At 46.0% G+C, this 16618-nt stretch overlaps 1 protein-coding gene across 1 annotated transcript in view; it reads left to right on the forward strand.

Moving 5' to 3' along the window:
- The window catches only part of LOC119187451 (amine oxidase [flavin-containing]-like), a 30733-nt gene extending 14884 nt beyond the window's left edge, over positions 1-15849 (forward strand). The window contains exons 6-15 of the mRNA XM_075891058.1: positions 1270-1411; positions 3151-3211; positions 4020-4108; positions 4423-4582; positions 5538-5634; positions 8995-9106; positions 9224-9321; positions 9924-10035; positions 13747-13809; positions 14938-15849. Coding sequence (XP_075747173.1) covers positions 1270-1411; positions 3151-3211; positions 4020-4108; positions 4423-4582; positions 5538-5634; positions 8995-9106; positions 9224-9321; positions 9924-10035; positions 13747-13809; positions 14938-15093 — 1090 coding nt within the window. The 3' untranslated portion in view covers positions 15094-15849. The remainder of the gene's footprint in view (positions 1-1269; positions 1412-3150; positions 3212-4019; positions 4109-4422; positions 4583-5537; positions 5635-8994; positions 9107-9223; positions 9322-9923; positions 10036-13746; positions 13810-14937) is intronic.
- Positions 15850-16618: the final 769 nt, after the last annotated feature.

Below are 16618 nucleotides of genomic sequence, written 5' to 3' on the forward strand. Positions count from 1 at the left end.
GACCACATGAGAAAAGAATGTATTGTTTTTTATTCAGTGAGGGCGCCACTGCGACGGTACAGCCGTGAGAAGGAACTAATCGTTGAAGTTTTACGACCCATGACCCTGATATGATAATGAAAAGCATATATATAATGGAGAGATTCGGAAGTTTCGACCACCTGGGGTCCTTTAACGTGCACCCAAATTTTTGCACGCGGGCCTCGATCCTTTTCGCCTCCATCGAAAATGCAGCAGCCGCGGCTGTAATTCGATTCCGGGACCCTCGGGTAAACAGCCAAGGCCCCTAACCCTGAGTTACCGCAGCGTATATGACTATAGAAACGCACGCTAATGCGCCCTCTGATCGTTCGCAGATGATGCTGCAAGAACAATCTACGCTATAGGTATACTTGTTGCCGACAGATACTATGCTTGATTTAGAGCAAATTTGGGTTGTGGAACACCTCAAGAATGTTCTACAAATGTTCTAAACAGTGTTTGATTAACTCTGACATGACTGATTGACATGACAGCGTCCGATAGCCTTCGCGTAGAGCGAGCAAGCGTGTAGCGCCACAATGAAGTCCCCCTGCAGACGTCATGCGAGATACGGCGACACTCAGAAGATCTGGCCTATAATTTAACTCGTTTATAACAAATTTAGATTAAGTTTATGTATTAGCTTATACCGCAGTTTTACTACCACAGTCACTTTCAATTGTGGACGTGGGTTCACTCTTAAGAAATGCATTTCTTTGACTCACTTGTGTACTTCAGCATCGCTACAATATGAAGAAAGTGCAATAACGAAGGTTATGTTGCATGCGTACGCACCCCAGAGATCTGGGGCTTGTGCAACCCAAAATTTTATTACGTTTATTTCCAACGATTCCGACCAGCGGACCGGTCTTCGTCAGGGTTTTCGTAACCCTGAAGAAGACCGGTCTACTGGTCGAAAGATATTTTACTTAGAATACGACATTTCAACTTCACATGCAAGTTTACGCACGCGCGTGTGCACCCCCCCCCTCACCCCTTCACGCACACACATGAAAAAGTGAGAAAAATAAGGCGATGTAAAAAAGGTCGTGACGTAGTAATTCATTTAACTGAACGATTTGGCTTCGCGATGTGGCCTAAATTTAATCGCGTTTGATGGTGCTCTTGAAGCAACCCTTCAGGACTTCTAAACGAGAGATTTAATTGGCTCATCCATGGGGATACAATCGCATTATATGTGATACGCACGGGGCAAGGAACATATACGCATGTTCGTGAGGCGCTCAGGGGCTGCCGCGACTACCTGAGCGCCCTTGCGCAGGTAAACCTGTCCAATGAGCCAAGCCAGGTGTCCTTGCTGTGGGCTCTGTGGTACATCAAGTGTTGCGGAGGGAACCGCAGGATGTGCAGCACATTCAATGGAGCACAGGTAAGTCATTTCGCGCCCTCACCATGGCTGCACGCAATGGAATGTGGCCAAGCTTTTACGGTCAAGATATGTACACTGCAGTGCCCTTGGGGTATTGCGTGGGGATGTCATTATTTTTATGAAGAGCACTTATAAGGCCGGATTCTGTAAAGGTAAAAGCTGCTAAAGATATTTCTGCAAGCCAGCTACTATATCACCGGGTATAATTACGGCAGCGTATTAACAGTGTGGGCGCTCCATCGTGGGCACACCGCGTGCATCGTCGTCGGCGAGGTGGTTACCACTGATGCCACAGTGACCCGGTAAACACTGTTAATACCCTTGTCAAGAGTAGACGCAGCTAGAGAACTTTTTCACATCGCGCAGAATGCCACGCTTGCGCACTGGAATTCTCCACTTAACTCCAATCATCGTCCTAAGAACCTTAAGTCATTACTCCAGAAACAACTGCCATCCAAGATTTTTCGACGTGACGCTAAAATACTGTGCCGGCTGTGGGCCGATGTAGCGTTTACCAAGTCATTCCGCCATCGCATTGTCATGGCGGATTCATCCATGTGTGAAAGCTGCAACTGTATAGAGACTATTGAACATCTGTTGTGCCACTGTGCCCAATTTGATGAAGATCGCCGGACTCTTTAGTGTGCCTTGAATAGACTCGATGACCGGCCATTCAATGAAGCAAAGATCTTAGGAGCCTGGTCGCGCAGCGCATCAGCACAGAAAGCCACACGAGCCCTCTTGAGATACTTGACAGCAACTTCATTGAGGGACCGCCTGTGAAACTCGGCGTTGTGTGTGTGATGTGACATGTGTCTATCCTTCTCTCTCTTTTTTACTCCCCTCTCCCCCTCACCATGTGTAGGGTAGCAAGCTGGACGCATAGTCTAGTTAACCTCCCTGCCTTTCCTACATTTCTTCTCTCTCTCTAGGGCAGCGTTTTGTCTGAAAGCTCGTTGTGTGTATTTGATGTGGCCGAACCCTGCCACATTGTGTGTCGGCGCATTCCGTGGCTGCACTTTCGTACAGCCACAAAATGATCGCTTTTTTGTATATTTTTCTATAACTGTACGTGACGTTGGTAGGAAAAGTACTTACGACGCTGAAGTTTGTGATGTATATGGTATAGCCTTCGTCAAGTGCGTTGTATCAAGTTATGCTACCATGCCAATCATTGGTCACTATTGTGTAAACATTAATTGACTTACCTGTTGGATTAGTCCCCTGTTAAAACTGCCCGTTGTGTTGTCTTTCTTAATTTCATTTTGTAGTGCTTGTGTCAACAAGTGAAGTGTACTTCTTTACCCAACCCTGTAACGGCCTTTGGCTAAGAATATCAATAAATAATTAAATAAGTAAATAAATAAATAAATAAAAAATAAATAAAGTTTATTAATGTTATACGACTAAACTTTGTATATGTTTGGGTGTGTAACCAGTACCTATAGCCGAGTAGTGAATTTTTATGAGTACACAAGGTAGAGTACTTAAATTGTCCACACGCTAAAGCATTCTATAGTTTAACTTTATGACAATTCTGCTCCTTTGGGCATTATTACTGCTGCACAATAAGTTTATCATTAGGGATGCCACAACGGATCCCTCTCAGTTGGGTTTGATCATCTGAGATAACTGAACGCGCAACCAAGGCACATTATACAAGCGCCATTACAACATGCCCTACGTGATATCGCGAGATACGTCGTCTCAGTAATTTTTGTTTTTGCTGCTTCACGCAGGAAAGGAAGTTCGAAAACGGTGCCATGACAGTTTGTGAAAGGCTCCTGCAGCTGCTGGAAGGTATTCATCTGTTTTCTTCTCATTACACAGATGCGTCGTATGCAATAACATTATCCAGCTGGAACAACTAGATGCCAAAAAGTGAACATGAAATGATTTTCAGAGAACAGCTGCGCAGTGCGACGAGCGACTCGCTGCCGTCATAAAGTACGAGTTTGTATGACTTGGAGTATGAAACATTCGTAACTGATCGCTAAGCTCGCAGTTGCTGTCGCGTTATTTCCGGATTGATCTCGTTTTAAAACATAACCACTTATTGTTAATTAATATCTACACTTGAACATGTCCACGTCACACAAATTTACAGTTCGTAGATGACTTGTGAACTGAACACGACAGCCTACCCGAATCATAATAAATTTATTTTACTTATAAGTTCATCTTATAACTCGCTTAACTTTCGACTTCACTTTCTTATATTTGCTTCTTTGGGGGGATGGAGGGTTGGGGGGGAGGAGGAGTGGCACGCAAGTTTGCCCGAATCATGATAGATTTATTTTACTTATAAGTTCATCTTATAACTCGCTTAACTTTCGACTTTACTTTCTTATATTTGCTTCTTTGGGGGGATGGAGGTGGGGGGGGGGGGGTGGAGGAGTGGCACGCAAGTTTGGTTGCTATTTGTCGAATTCGAGGTATCCTTGTGCAGGAATGAAATACAGGACTAGAAAGGGAGAAGCAACGTGCACAATAAGTGCCTCTGTATTTCAACCCACCCCCTTTCCGTTCTTGGTTATTTCACTAACTAAACATAATTAACACAAGCTTTATTTACCGTTGCCGCTTTTGTGCCTCTGGTTTGTTTCAGGTAGGGTTGAGTTCAACGCCCAAGCATGTGCCCTTCAGCAAGACGAGAATGGCGTCGTCGTGGGTGTCATCGACGGCAGGGAGTTCCAGGCAAGTTTAACAGCGACCTGACCAAAGGTTACATTCTGGAAACACCATTGTTAAGAACAAGTTCTTGACGCAATGGCCAACACACATGCTTGGACTACTATAAAAGGTCTGAACATTGTCTTCATTGTAAATCCAGCTTTTCAGTCTGACCGTAGCTTTCGCAGAGAATATACTCCGAATGCATTCGTAAAATGGCTTGATTTGGGCTTGAGCTTTTGGAGAGGCGCTTTTTTTTAATTTCAGATCATGTTCTCCACGCAGTGATGTGGCTCCTCGCTTAGTGTAACCTAACCTATATTCTCACAATATTGCAGGCTGATTACGTCATAATGGCAATCCCGCCGCCCCTACAGCTGAAAATTCATTACGAGCCTCCACTGTTGCCTCTGCGAAACCAGCTTATACAACGTACGCCGGTTGGCTCGGCGTTCAAGATGAACATTTATTACCCCAAGCCCTTCTGGAGGGAAGCAGGTATGCACAGACACGTTAGAATAAACCATTACTATGTTGTCGCTTTTCAGAATAAAGTTCCTTTGGCATTGAATAAATGATATGTGGTGCCAGCATGAACAAGATTCCGGCGCGTAAAACAATGCGAGTAAAATACACGAACTGTTGAAAGGTACGTAGATACATGCCCAGCGCAATGGTGCACCAATACTGCCGTTATCAACATGTCACAAGTACGAACATTACTCAAGGTTTAGAGTGAAGGTACAATATTAAAAGTGAAGATCTAGCATATGGTTAGGGTTAACATGTAAAAAAGTTCAATATGTAAATAATGAAGGTTCTCTTTCAACCAAAGGTGTAAACGTTTGTTGTAGGACATAGATAAACGTTTTGCGCAAGATGGAGCAGTGTCGAACCTCCATTCGCGTGTATGTACACGTGTTCACTTACACAAAATGTGACAATTTCGGTGATGAGGGTTGGGTGGGGGGGGACGTTGAGCCCGGCAGTCAAATCCACCAAGCCACCCTCCTGGGTAGCGCCCCTGGTGCGAGACGCCAGCAGTAAACGTCTGTGGTCGTTACTTTCTAGCTCTGCAACTAAGCAACGTAGTCTGAATGCAGAGCTATGTATTAAGACAGGGTTAACGTTCAAACGGGGATATATCTTTTGAAGGGGAGAATTTGTCAGAACACAATCATGAATCCTCACGTAACACTGACTGCCCCTTCACCTGTTTCAAAGGTTGCTCGTTTCCTTCTAATAAGGGAACGAACTCTTGACACGCATTGTTCACATTATACTAATGAAAATTGCGAAAAGTGAGGGTGAGCTAGCAGTGGACACAACATATCTTAAATTAGTTCGATTGATAGCACGAGGAACGCGGAAACGTATAGCCGGACATGTCAAAATTACGTGCACTGTCAAAGGAAACATCAGCTTTGTGTACTATCTCCTTTGCATTTGACAGGTTACGGTGGAATAGCATCCTGTGCCGATGACAGCCTAGCTTTCAACATTACCACGGACGACTGCAGACCTGGATTATCCCTGGCGGCCCTCACAATGTAAGGTCAACTATCCTTCTGATTTCGATGGCAATAACATAACGCATAGGAATCGCAAAACCTTTCATGTGCCATGAGTGTTCTATCTCGCGATTACGTTTTGCTTTCACTGACTGTCACAAAACGAGCGCTCAAAAGGGGCGTTCCGCCAAATTCTCGCGACGAAACGCCGGAGTGACGCCGCGAGGTCAACGATAAAAAAAAAGAAAACAAGCATCCAAAGACTCCCCGGGCGCGCGTCCTTCTCCCCTCAGAAGCGTGGGTTCGCCGACGAACCTCCTCTCATCGGCGCCCGAGCAAGCCCTCGAATGTTCTAGATGGAAAGGGGTGTGGTGATGCCGGGTTGCGTCATCCGTCGCGGACGGCCTTCGAACCGTCTCGCCCTTTACCCCAGCCTTCGCTGCGCATCGCGCCGACGAAATGATGAGAACTTTCTGGAATCTCGTGCGGAAGGTATTTAATCGAGCAGCCGAGATGAGAGATCAGGAGAAGACGGATGTTAGCGCCAGAGCGCGTAGGGATTCCGCCGTGTAGTGGCGAAGGTTTTGTCCGTAGTGACAAAGCAGGAGAAGAAGAGGATTTCCACCTGAGGGGTGAAGGCTCGAGCTACAGGCAAGAGCGTGTGTCTACCGCTATCGAGCGAAGACACGTGGCAACAGCTGCGTGTGTGAAGCTGACGTGTTTCCGGCGAAGAAGTTTGAAGCTTGGAGAGTGGCCAATTGAAGACGCGAGGTTTCCTGGAAGAGAAACTTCGGGGGTGAAGACGCGAGGTTTCACTCAGCAACACAGATACAGAACGTGAAAGGATAGCCGTGATTCCATACATACACCAGATATCACACAGGCTCAAAAAAATCGGAAAACGTGTTGGAGTTCGTGTCCTGTTCTCGGCACCGTTCAAATTAATCAGCCTCATCAAATCTACAAACCCCCTGAAAACGCAATCATCAACGGAATGCAGAGTTCAACATAGAAACAGGTATGCGGCCTGCTCCCGGGAAGTTGTCTATAGGACCCCCCTTTCATGCGGTGCTTGTTATGTCGGAACGACCGGAAGGTGTCTGAACGATCGGCTGAGAGAACACGCGAACAATGTTAAAACGGGAAAGATGGTTTTCTTGCTCAGCACTGCACTGAGTGCAATTGTGTTCCCCTCTTCAAGGACACAGCGACGCTGTACAAACACAGAGATGAAAGCACCCGAGTCATTGTCGAGGCCACGCAGATGGCACGCGATCAGGTGCCTTGTATTAGCAAGCCCTCCGTGGCTTTGTCCGAGAGGGAACGCAGGTTCCTCGAAGGTTTCGGTGCGGGCAGGTAGTTATATTATCTTTACCTTTCTTTTTCGTTTTCTTCTAGATTTTTCTTTGCGGTTTTTCAGTGCTTTTGTTTATGTGTTGTTTGTTTTTGTTTTTCTTACTCATGTTCTGCTCTTTGTGCCATATGGTTTTTATCACATGGTTAATGTCTCCTCTATATATTTTCGTGCTCTGCGCAATATACTCAGTTGGAAGTTAGCGCTCGTGTTTTAGATGCGGAGCATCTAATACTCGAGGCTTGTAGTGCGGCGCCGTCCGCAAGCTTCCTCCTCCTTCTTCCACCATCTGTGCATCCCTTCCTCCTCTACACACCGCGCGCGCTTCACTCCTCCACCATCTGTGCACCCTTCCTCCTCTACACACCGCGTGCGCTTCTCCTCTTCACGAACATTCGCTAGCTGTATAATGTAGCGCGCATGCGCCGTCATGCTTCGAGAACATCGGCAGCTGACGCGCGCGCATGCGCCGTTGCGCTTCTCCCCCTTCTCGAACATTCGACAGCTGACAGTGCATACGCCGTCGCGCTGTATATATACTCAAGGTCGGTGCTCGCTCGCTCAGTTGCCGCTCGTCGGTTGGTTTGTACGGCGCGTCGGTGTCCGAGGTCGCAATGATCGACGTCCCTTCGACCAGCACCTGCCAAAGTGTTGGCGGAACCGCAACCAAGTCGTCGTCCGAAGACAAGGCAGCGCGGAGAAGAGCTCGCGACGCCGAACGTAAACGTCGGCGTCACGCAACGCACGACGACTGCAAACACCACCAGCCGACCACCATTCGCGGAACCTGCATCGACCACGTCTTTGCAAATTTCGACCTACGACCACTGCAACCCGATCCACTCACTCTTCACTTTTGGCGGAAATGTTGTAGGCCCGTGTGCTCAGATTTGGGTGCACGTTAAAGAACCCCAGGTGGTCTAAATTTCCGGAGCCCTCCACTACGGCGTCTCTCATAATCATATAGTGGTTTTGGGACGTTAAACCCCACATATCAATCAATCAATCACTCTTCACTTTACCGACCAAAAAGCCATCATGCTCAAAGTTCGTCGCAATAAATAAACATCGCCCTTTCGCATACGTGTCGTACGTGTTCACTCATTTAACACAACCCTACAACCACGTTAACCAATTTAGCCAGCGACCCAAGTAAGTCGCAATTTAACACCCCATTTCACAACCACGTTAACCAATTTAGCCATCGACCCAAGTAAGACGCACTTTAACACCCCGTTAACCAATTATATGCTCCGCATCCTCCTCAGTGTTCCCCAGAGGGAAGCTGCGGGCAATTTTTTCGTGTCCTTCTTGTCTCTGTGTCGTCATTTTGTTCTCGCGCTATAACTATCGTCATGCATTGTATTGCGTATTGTTGTCTGTGTCCGTTGTTTCGAGTGTGGCTGATTGTACTGTGTAGTACGTTGTTTGACTGGTGACATATTGTATGCAACTATTGTGGAGTGTGTATACTTGTGTATTGTTTTTGATCTGCCAGTATTGAGGATATAATTTTGTTTTGGTTATCAACTCTCGGCTCGGACTTGTTCTTTGGGCCACAGCCGGCGTCCGCTGGCGCGCCAAAAAGGACCACTTCTAAATTGTCCACGCTTTCGTGGTGCGGTTCGGGGGGCTGATACTTCGGCCCTTGGAATTAGCCCGGCGATCGCCTCTCGAATTAACGAGACCTGTGACAGTGACAAGCGGGCGGTTGCTACCATTTAGGGTGGAGGGATTATCTTGTCTGAAGCCTTCTGTGCGGGATATGTCTAACAATGCATAACAAGCAATAAAACTGGAGAGTGAGTAGACCTCAGTCGTTTACACCGAGATTGGATCAGCAACCCAGGACCTCCAGCTGACTGTAATATATGATGCGTAGCGCAATTCAGTGCAACGATATTATATCTGTATATATCAGCTGTGTCACTGAAAACGAGCTCCACACGTGCAATTTATGGCACAGCGTTTGGTGCACTGCATCCTTGTGTTTGTTTATTTTTTGTCTCTTCTTAAACCGTTAATTTCACTGTCTTTGTGAGCAGATTTGCCATCGGTGACAAAGCCTTGAGGCTGCAGGAACTGCCGAAACAGGTCAGGCCCAAAGTCATCGCTGCAGATTTGGCGAGGGCCTTCGAACACGAAGCAGCCTACAACGTAAGAAATGTTCGTTAGCGCATTATGAAAGCAATTTTCTTTGCGGTTGCATCGCTTGAGTGCCAGTTGCGTTGGGATATGCGAAAAAAATTTTCTCTTGCCGTACACTCTCTGCAGCCTGTACACTTCGAAGAGAAGAACTGGCTCGAGGAACAGTACTCAGGCGGTTGCTACGTGTCCACTTTCCCGACAGGGGTCATGAGCAAGTACGGAAAGTAAGAATGCCTGCGTTTATTAATCTCTTGTCTTGCGACTGTTCTTTGTAATTTTCTATGATCCTATTTTTTCAATAATGCTGTAACGATATTACAGCAAAAATATTGTTACTAAGGCCAATGTAATAGCCAGGATATGCTGACGTATAAACCGGGCGCCGAATGCACCTGTATTCACTTTAAAGGAACCAACAACCAATTTTTATGGTGGTTGTTTTCTTTAGCGCAACGGAAAGCTATACCGGTGCGAGAATGCCAGAATGGTAATGCAAGAAAAGCGAGGAAAGATTTTTGTTGTAGAATTTTCGACCTTGGCGAATATGTAGTCGTGTACACACAACTTGTGCTGCAAACATTGGGAGGTGAGCGCGGGATCGGTACGTGTAAGTTTGTTCATGGCGGTTTGCTGTGCGTGGTGGTTTGATTTCCAAGTGACTCTGACCGCCCAGTGTTCCCCAACCCCCACCCCTCGAAAAAACATTGCAGCTGCTATGACCGGTACGTAATCGAACACGTACGTGCACTCCAGCTGAGCATAGTAACACGGACACATCCGTTTAGTCAGTGTGGCAGACGTAACTGAGCGATGGCGTGCTCCGCAGGACCCTGCGGGAACCGTTCGGCCGAGTGTACTTCGCGGGCACGGAAACGGCAACGGCGTGGCCTGGCTACATGAACGGTGCTGTGCAGGCTGGCGAGAGGGCTGCCAGGGAGGTGCGTATTTTAAAGACGATAGTCTCTCGTGGGATAGTTGAACGCAGAAGTTTTGGTCAGTCTGCCAGTATTTCTGTTTTTCTGTCAATCGATACAACCACCCGGCGAAAGCTTGACCTCTTGCTCAGCGCCCACCCACCTTAATCTCGTGCTGCGTTCATACCTGTGAACATTGTCAATCAAAAGGCAAGTTTGGCGCTTATTTGAGGAGCAATATCAATACGTCGGTATTAGCGTGTTTTTAAATGCGAACCATTTCTTCGCGTACTGCAAGCACTTTTCGCATTCCCTAAATCATGCAGAGTGAATATGAGCAATGCTATTTCAATAAAAGTATTATTAAATGCGAAGTAAATCTTAGCGAACTTCGGCAACTTTGAGCGTATCTATCTATCTATCTATCTATCTATCTATCTATCTATCTATCTATCTATCTATCTATCTATCTATCTATCTATCTATCTATCTATCTATCTATCTATCTATCTATCTATCTATCTATCTATCTATCTATCTATCTATCTATCTATCTATCTATCTATCTATCTATCTATCTATCTATCTATCTATCTATCTATCTATCTATCTATCTATCTATCTATCTATTTATCTATCTATCTATCTATCTATCTATCTATCTATCTATCTATCTATCTATCTATCTATCTATCTATCTATCTATCTATCTATCTATCTATCTATCTATCTATCTATCTAGCCACCTGCGTCTGGGTGCTCTCATGATCACCCCCTCAACTTCAGGTACACCAAAATTAGTACGGGAAGGTGAGATGGTTGGTCGAATACGACTCGCTGGTCATGCCGTGAATAATGTCGCAATCTCGTCGCGTACGTCGTCAAACACTTTAAAAAAACGGTGGCACATACCCGGGGGGTGGGTGTATACATATATGTGCCACTGGTATGGGGGTATGCGTGCCGCAGGTGATAGACATTTTATGTCTATCCAGGAACGGCGAGCGACATACATGGGTAACGCCAGCGCTTGAGCGTTAAATGTTTCAATTGGAACCATTGACCGTACGAATTCAAACAATAAATTCCAGTGTCCCAGCAGGAATCGAACTCCAGCTTTCCGTGTGGCAATCAAGCATTCCACCACAGAGCACGACAGGCCTCGGATATACTTTTCAAATACACCCCAATGCTTGTGCGACGTCAATTGTGGTTGCAGTACAGGCTATTCGATTTTATAAACATTACATAGTACTCCCATGTCGGGTTAACGTGAATTGTAGTTAGGCGCCATCTGCTGAAGTTTATTCGTGTAGCAGTGCTGAGGGCTACCAGCCTCGCGCGCACCAGCGTAAATACGAGCGCTGAATATCAGCTTATACCGCTTTTGGTGTTGCTAATATGCATGCTGCTGTTGGCATCGCTAAGTAACTGTAAACAACTGCTAATATAAAACATACGCGGCTGTTTAACATACGCGCGTGCGTGTATTTGTACATATATTTAGCACCACTTCATAACGTTTCGCTCAATAAAAAAATAAAACACATTCACCTTTCATTCGCATGCTTCGTATAACATTGATTCCCAATGTACGTGGAATTTGCCAAATTTTTATTTAGGAAATGTATCGATGCGTGTTTCTAAAGACCACAGTCGCTTCACAGGCAATGCGACGCTTTGATCAAAAAAGCGGGTGTTTCGTATGGTGGGGTCTCGAAATGGCGAGCGCCGTGCTCTTGGAGGGAACGAACACAGCAGACACAGTCGGTCCCAAACTTCACAACACATATGTTTACTTAACTACTTTGGAACGACGATATCGTCCGCCGAGTTATTATAACATCAATCGTGATCAACACGCTAGGACATCCTTACACAATATTACCATAAACTCCAAAACATGACAAACCCAATAACGTCGTCGCCAACGCTTGACTTACCACGAGGGCCCCCGACGCGCAACCCGCGGTGCCGCGCGCCGGGGACCCACACTAGAGACCACCACCGCTCGCGGCAACCGCCACGCGCAGAAGAGACCAGCCTATTTCTCGCTCGCCGCTGCCAAGGCTTTCCGCCAGGCGTGGCCGCCAGCGCTAACGTTTTTCTAACCATGATGATGATGAAAGTGTAGGTCAACTCTCGTAAACACAACGCCACCTACCACTCAATAGCCATGACCTCGTAATACGGCTTCTGCGGGAGGCGCGTGCGCCGCGGGGTGGAAACAACTTTACTGGGGATTGTCAGTACCCCCACAACGCTAAAACTAGATATTAGAAACTAGCTAAAATGACAGGGCGTTGCCACGTAGAAGGCTGATCTGCCTTCTAAAAAAATAAAACTTTCGTTTCCTCCCATTACTTCCAGATGGCCCTGTCATATTTCACGCAGCACCTCCAGACAGAAGATTTCGACGTCTTCTGCATTGAAGCGTGCAGATACGCAGCCATTTTGTTTTTCTTGCTGCTTTGGTGAAACGCGTGCAAAGTACGCATTGTGTCTGCCAAATTTTCGAGTCGGGTCTATTGGTTTATTCTTTGAGATGAGATGGATGTCATCCCAAGAGCTCTTCAGAAGCGAAGAATATTAAGACTGATGATCATGTCAAATTGTGTTTATCAAAAAAAAAGGTGTGGCCGATGTACTTACACACTAACGTTTAATCAAATATGTTTTTGCCTCGTACCGGGCACGACAAACGGACGCGGCTCAGGTTTGAGAACCTTCGTTTCCGAAAATGTTCTTCCGCAATCAAGCGGGTGAAGTCCCCAAGCAGGTGCGTTGAACGTCGTGTCCAAGACAGACTCCACTTATCCGACAATATTCCAAGCAATTATCTTTCACACATCCGCGGCTAAAAGTTAATGAGTTGTGTTTCTGCACTGAGAAGGTGCAATGACGCCTCATTGGACCGCATATTACACGGCTTATTACATGGCATATAAATGGTATAGTGCAGTGACCTAGAATACTAGTTAAGAGTTCCACATAGAGCAAGACACGAACCTAGAATACTATAGGTCCCACTAATCGTGTCTTGCGCTGTTCAGGATCCTACTTGCGCAAAAAAAAAAAAAGAAAGAAACTACATGCGCACCACATCGCTGTTGTAGTTCTCTGGCACCCGTGCAGGACATACCTAATGTGGCGCAACACTTAATCCAGAGTCTGTTGCCGTCCGTCTATTCACGTAGCCAAGATATGTGATGATGACGATTACGCGTAATTAAATTAAGAAGTGCACAATAAGTGTCCACGAAAATGCATGGCTAAGGTAGAAGGTGATTGGGGCTACGTCACCAGGCCCTTGTCCTTCCACGGGCCCCAGGCCCTCGTGACTATAGTTGAAATATGGTTGCTGAGCGTGTTACACAATGCACCACATTGGAGCCGAAAAAGCACGGCCGATGCCCTCACTTCTCCATCTATGCGGAAGCCTGTGTGGTGTGCCCATGCAGCTCTTCGATTAATTGTAAATTTGATATGATCTGATACTTACCACTTACGTGTGGGCGCGTAAGTCAATAAAAATGAATAATATTACGTAAAAATTTTAACAAATTAGTTGCCGAAGCTTATAAATGTCGCGTACTTTTTACTGATCAGTGAGCTTAACATATTGACTTCGACAATTCGCTGGTACTCTGTTTTCAAGCTCGAAAAATTTGTCGTCTTAAACAAGTAATAACCATGAACTTATGGTAAGTGATCTTTTTTCTCCCTCACAACCAGGTCCTATGTGCGATGAAGATTCTACGGAAAGATGAAATCTGGGAGGAAGAACCAGAATTTAAGGTGGGTATACATGATTTTCCTCAGTTATGAGACAATGATACACGAAAGCACGCGGTTTAAAATTTGTTTGTCGGAATCGTGTATATATGAATGTTATTTACATAATATCGACGCGAGTAGATTGAGTCCACGCGCGTTCAAGCCGAGTCGCCATTCGAGTAGACGAGTCCAACCCGACGGCGTTTATATGGGACCGGCCGCATAGCTTTACTACGTGAAATTCCCACTGACCAGTGAAAAAAATAGTGCGCATTTCTCTTCAGACTTTGCACATTTTATTTTCTGCCTCGTAATATTTTCAGCCCCTCGGTCACCGCTGAAAGCAGGTGCTGTAGGTAGGCAGTGCTCACCGAGCAATTAACTTTTTGCTCGAAACTGTGCTGCATTAAGTGAATTAAGGAACGATTTCCTACTGTGCTAGTGAAACATATATGGGTGATTTATTCTTCTTTTCCTTGCAATTGCGAATGGGCGGAGCTGTGTGTAGCAAAAGGGGCTAGCTATTCCTTGGCTCTCTTGCTAGAAAATGCTTCAATTGAAGAATTCTAAGCTCATCATGAGCAGGCAACTCATCATTTAACTGCAAACTGCACCTACAAGACATTGCAATACCAGCGTCTCGACGATGGCACAACCAATAGTTGCAGTTCCTTACAGGATGTTTTTCGAATGTGATACTGCAGCTTTTGGGACGCAACTGGTACGCTTATGCGAGGACCTGATAGGTCCTTCTCTTGGGAATAAAAATTCAAAAATAAAAACGACATGAGAGAGGTTTCGAAATCTCTATATTTATTTATTTATTTATTTATTCATTTATTTATTTATTTATTTATTTATTTACAGTACCTCAAAGGCCCCAATGAAGGGGTTTTACATGAGGGGTGGGACTCCCAGTCTGGATCAGCCCTTGGATGCAATACGCTTATTGTGGTGTAGTAGGAAGCAAAACAGGGTATCAAAACAGAACGATTGTCTATACGTTGCTTTTTTATGGTTTATAACCGTAACTTTAAGTGAACAAAGGCTGCTTTCAAACTTATCATCCGTGGCAATGTCAAAGAGCCACCCACTTGGCGATGACGTATATGCTCGAACTCACGGGGCACTGTTTTTCGCATGTTCCAGGGTGTGAAGGCGCGGCCGTTCGAGATGTCCTTCTTGGAGCGGCATCCCCCTCACGTGCTCCTTGTTGGCGCTACGGGAGCCGTCGCCGCATCCAGCGTTGCTTGTGTGGTGGGCTACTGCGTCTGGAATGCAGTCGCCGCCATGCGGAGCTCATAGACCATCCAGCTGAGCAGCATTCTCAAATGCGTACGGGTTCTTTCTCGGAAGGGCCTTATCCACAGATGGCGAATTCACCACTGAATATGCACGACCGCAGAGCATTAGACCTCAGCAATAGTACGCCCGTACCCGCAGTGGTCTATGAATAAGGCTCTCAAGAGTACTCTCTTGTTCGAGCCAGATTTGCGATGCCACTCTGACGTCAGAGGCACATGGATAGATACGAGGTGACGTCTAACGTGCGACGGGTCTGACGTAGCTTCTCATGCTGCTGAAATTTCGAGGAACCGGTTAAAGAGTTCTTCGACGTGCTTGCTGGTACCGCTGATGGTGTACCAGACCTAGTGCAGCGTCGCCCCGCGTGAAAGAGAAGGCTCGACCACACGCTGGCCGGTTTACTAACCTACGCAAATGACGCCACTGACAAAATCTCAAAGCTGCTTCCGAAAAGAGCCCACGATCTTTGTGGAACAGAGGGTACGAAAATTTGGCTTTTTCAGCACCACGGAGTTAACGCGGAGCCATTTTCTCCTGGAGTACTGCGAACCGGTTGTGCGCAAAAGTGGTGGTGCCAGTAGTGTAGGCATCCCTTTGGCATTCCTTGTCCGACCATGCTATAACTTTTTATTATTATCATATTTTTCATATGCTAACTGCACATTAAGGTGCACGTCATGTTTCATCGCTTTGTACTGCAAAGATTGCTTACCTTCCATATCATTTGTTGATCAAATAAATGTTTTATTTTTCAAACGGTTGTTCATAAGTGCACTGAAAGGAAACTGGGAGATAAAATTAACAAGTATTGTTCGGAAAAAAAAGAAAGGGTGTGTTCCGAGATCAGGATCTAGTGAGTGTGTTCTGTGTCATTTCTCTTGTAGTCAAGAAACAAATGATACAGAATAGTTGCACTGTCTCTAAAAGAGCCGCTTTCGGAACAAACGCACACAGTCGCACCGCATAGAGCAAGAACACGTGTACATTTATTAACAATTTATGTCATGGCGCGAGCTCTGCAGCTGAATCTAATTAATAACTGGTATCCAATATAATGTCAGTATTATACCCAAAGATCATAACCCACACAAAACAATGCAACACGTATACGGTATACTGCGAAGACGGTGTCGCCGACTCACTCCGGTGGCCGTGGTTACGAGCCGCAGCTTCGCACCCACGGGCACTCGCTGGAGCCGATCGTCGCCGACCACGCCAAGCCGCAAAAGACTTATTCTGATAACCCTCATTAAGGTTGTGACGCCCAAGGGGCAGCTTTCAGCTCTCCCATAGTAGAGTACCGAGTACTCTGACTTGTTAAGCACTTTTTCCAAACACACAGGGCTCTTCCTCGCGAACCTCGCTCCTGCCAGGCGGCGCTTATGGCACCACCGCACGAGCACAGTACCACCTCTTGCTCAGTGGCTTTTAAGTTATTAATCCCACAGCTACAGCTAACTAATAATGCGGTCTGTTCTTTTTAAAAGCGAAGCATTCCTTAGCGATTTTCGGCGACTTTGAGCGT

Source organism: Rhipicephalus microplus, chromosome 1, assembly GCF_043290135.1.
Source record: "Rhipicephalus microplus isolate Deutch F79 chromosome 1, USDA_Rmic, whole genome shotgun sequence".
NCBI lineage: Eukaryota > Metazoa > Arthropoda > Arachnida > Ixodida > Ixodidae > Rhipicephalus > Rhipicephalus microplus.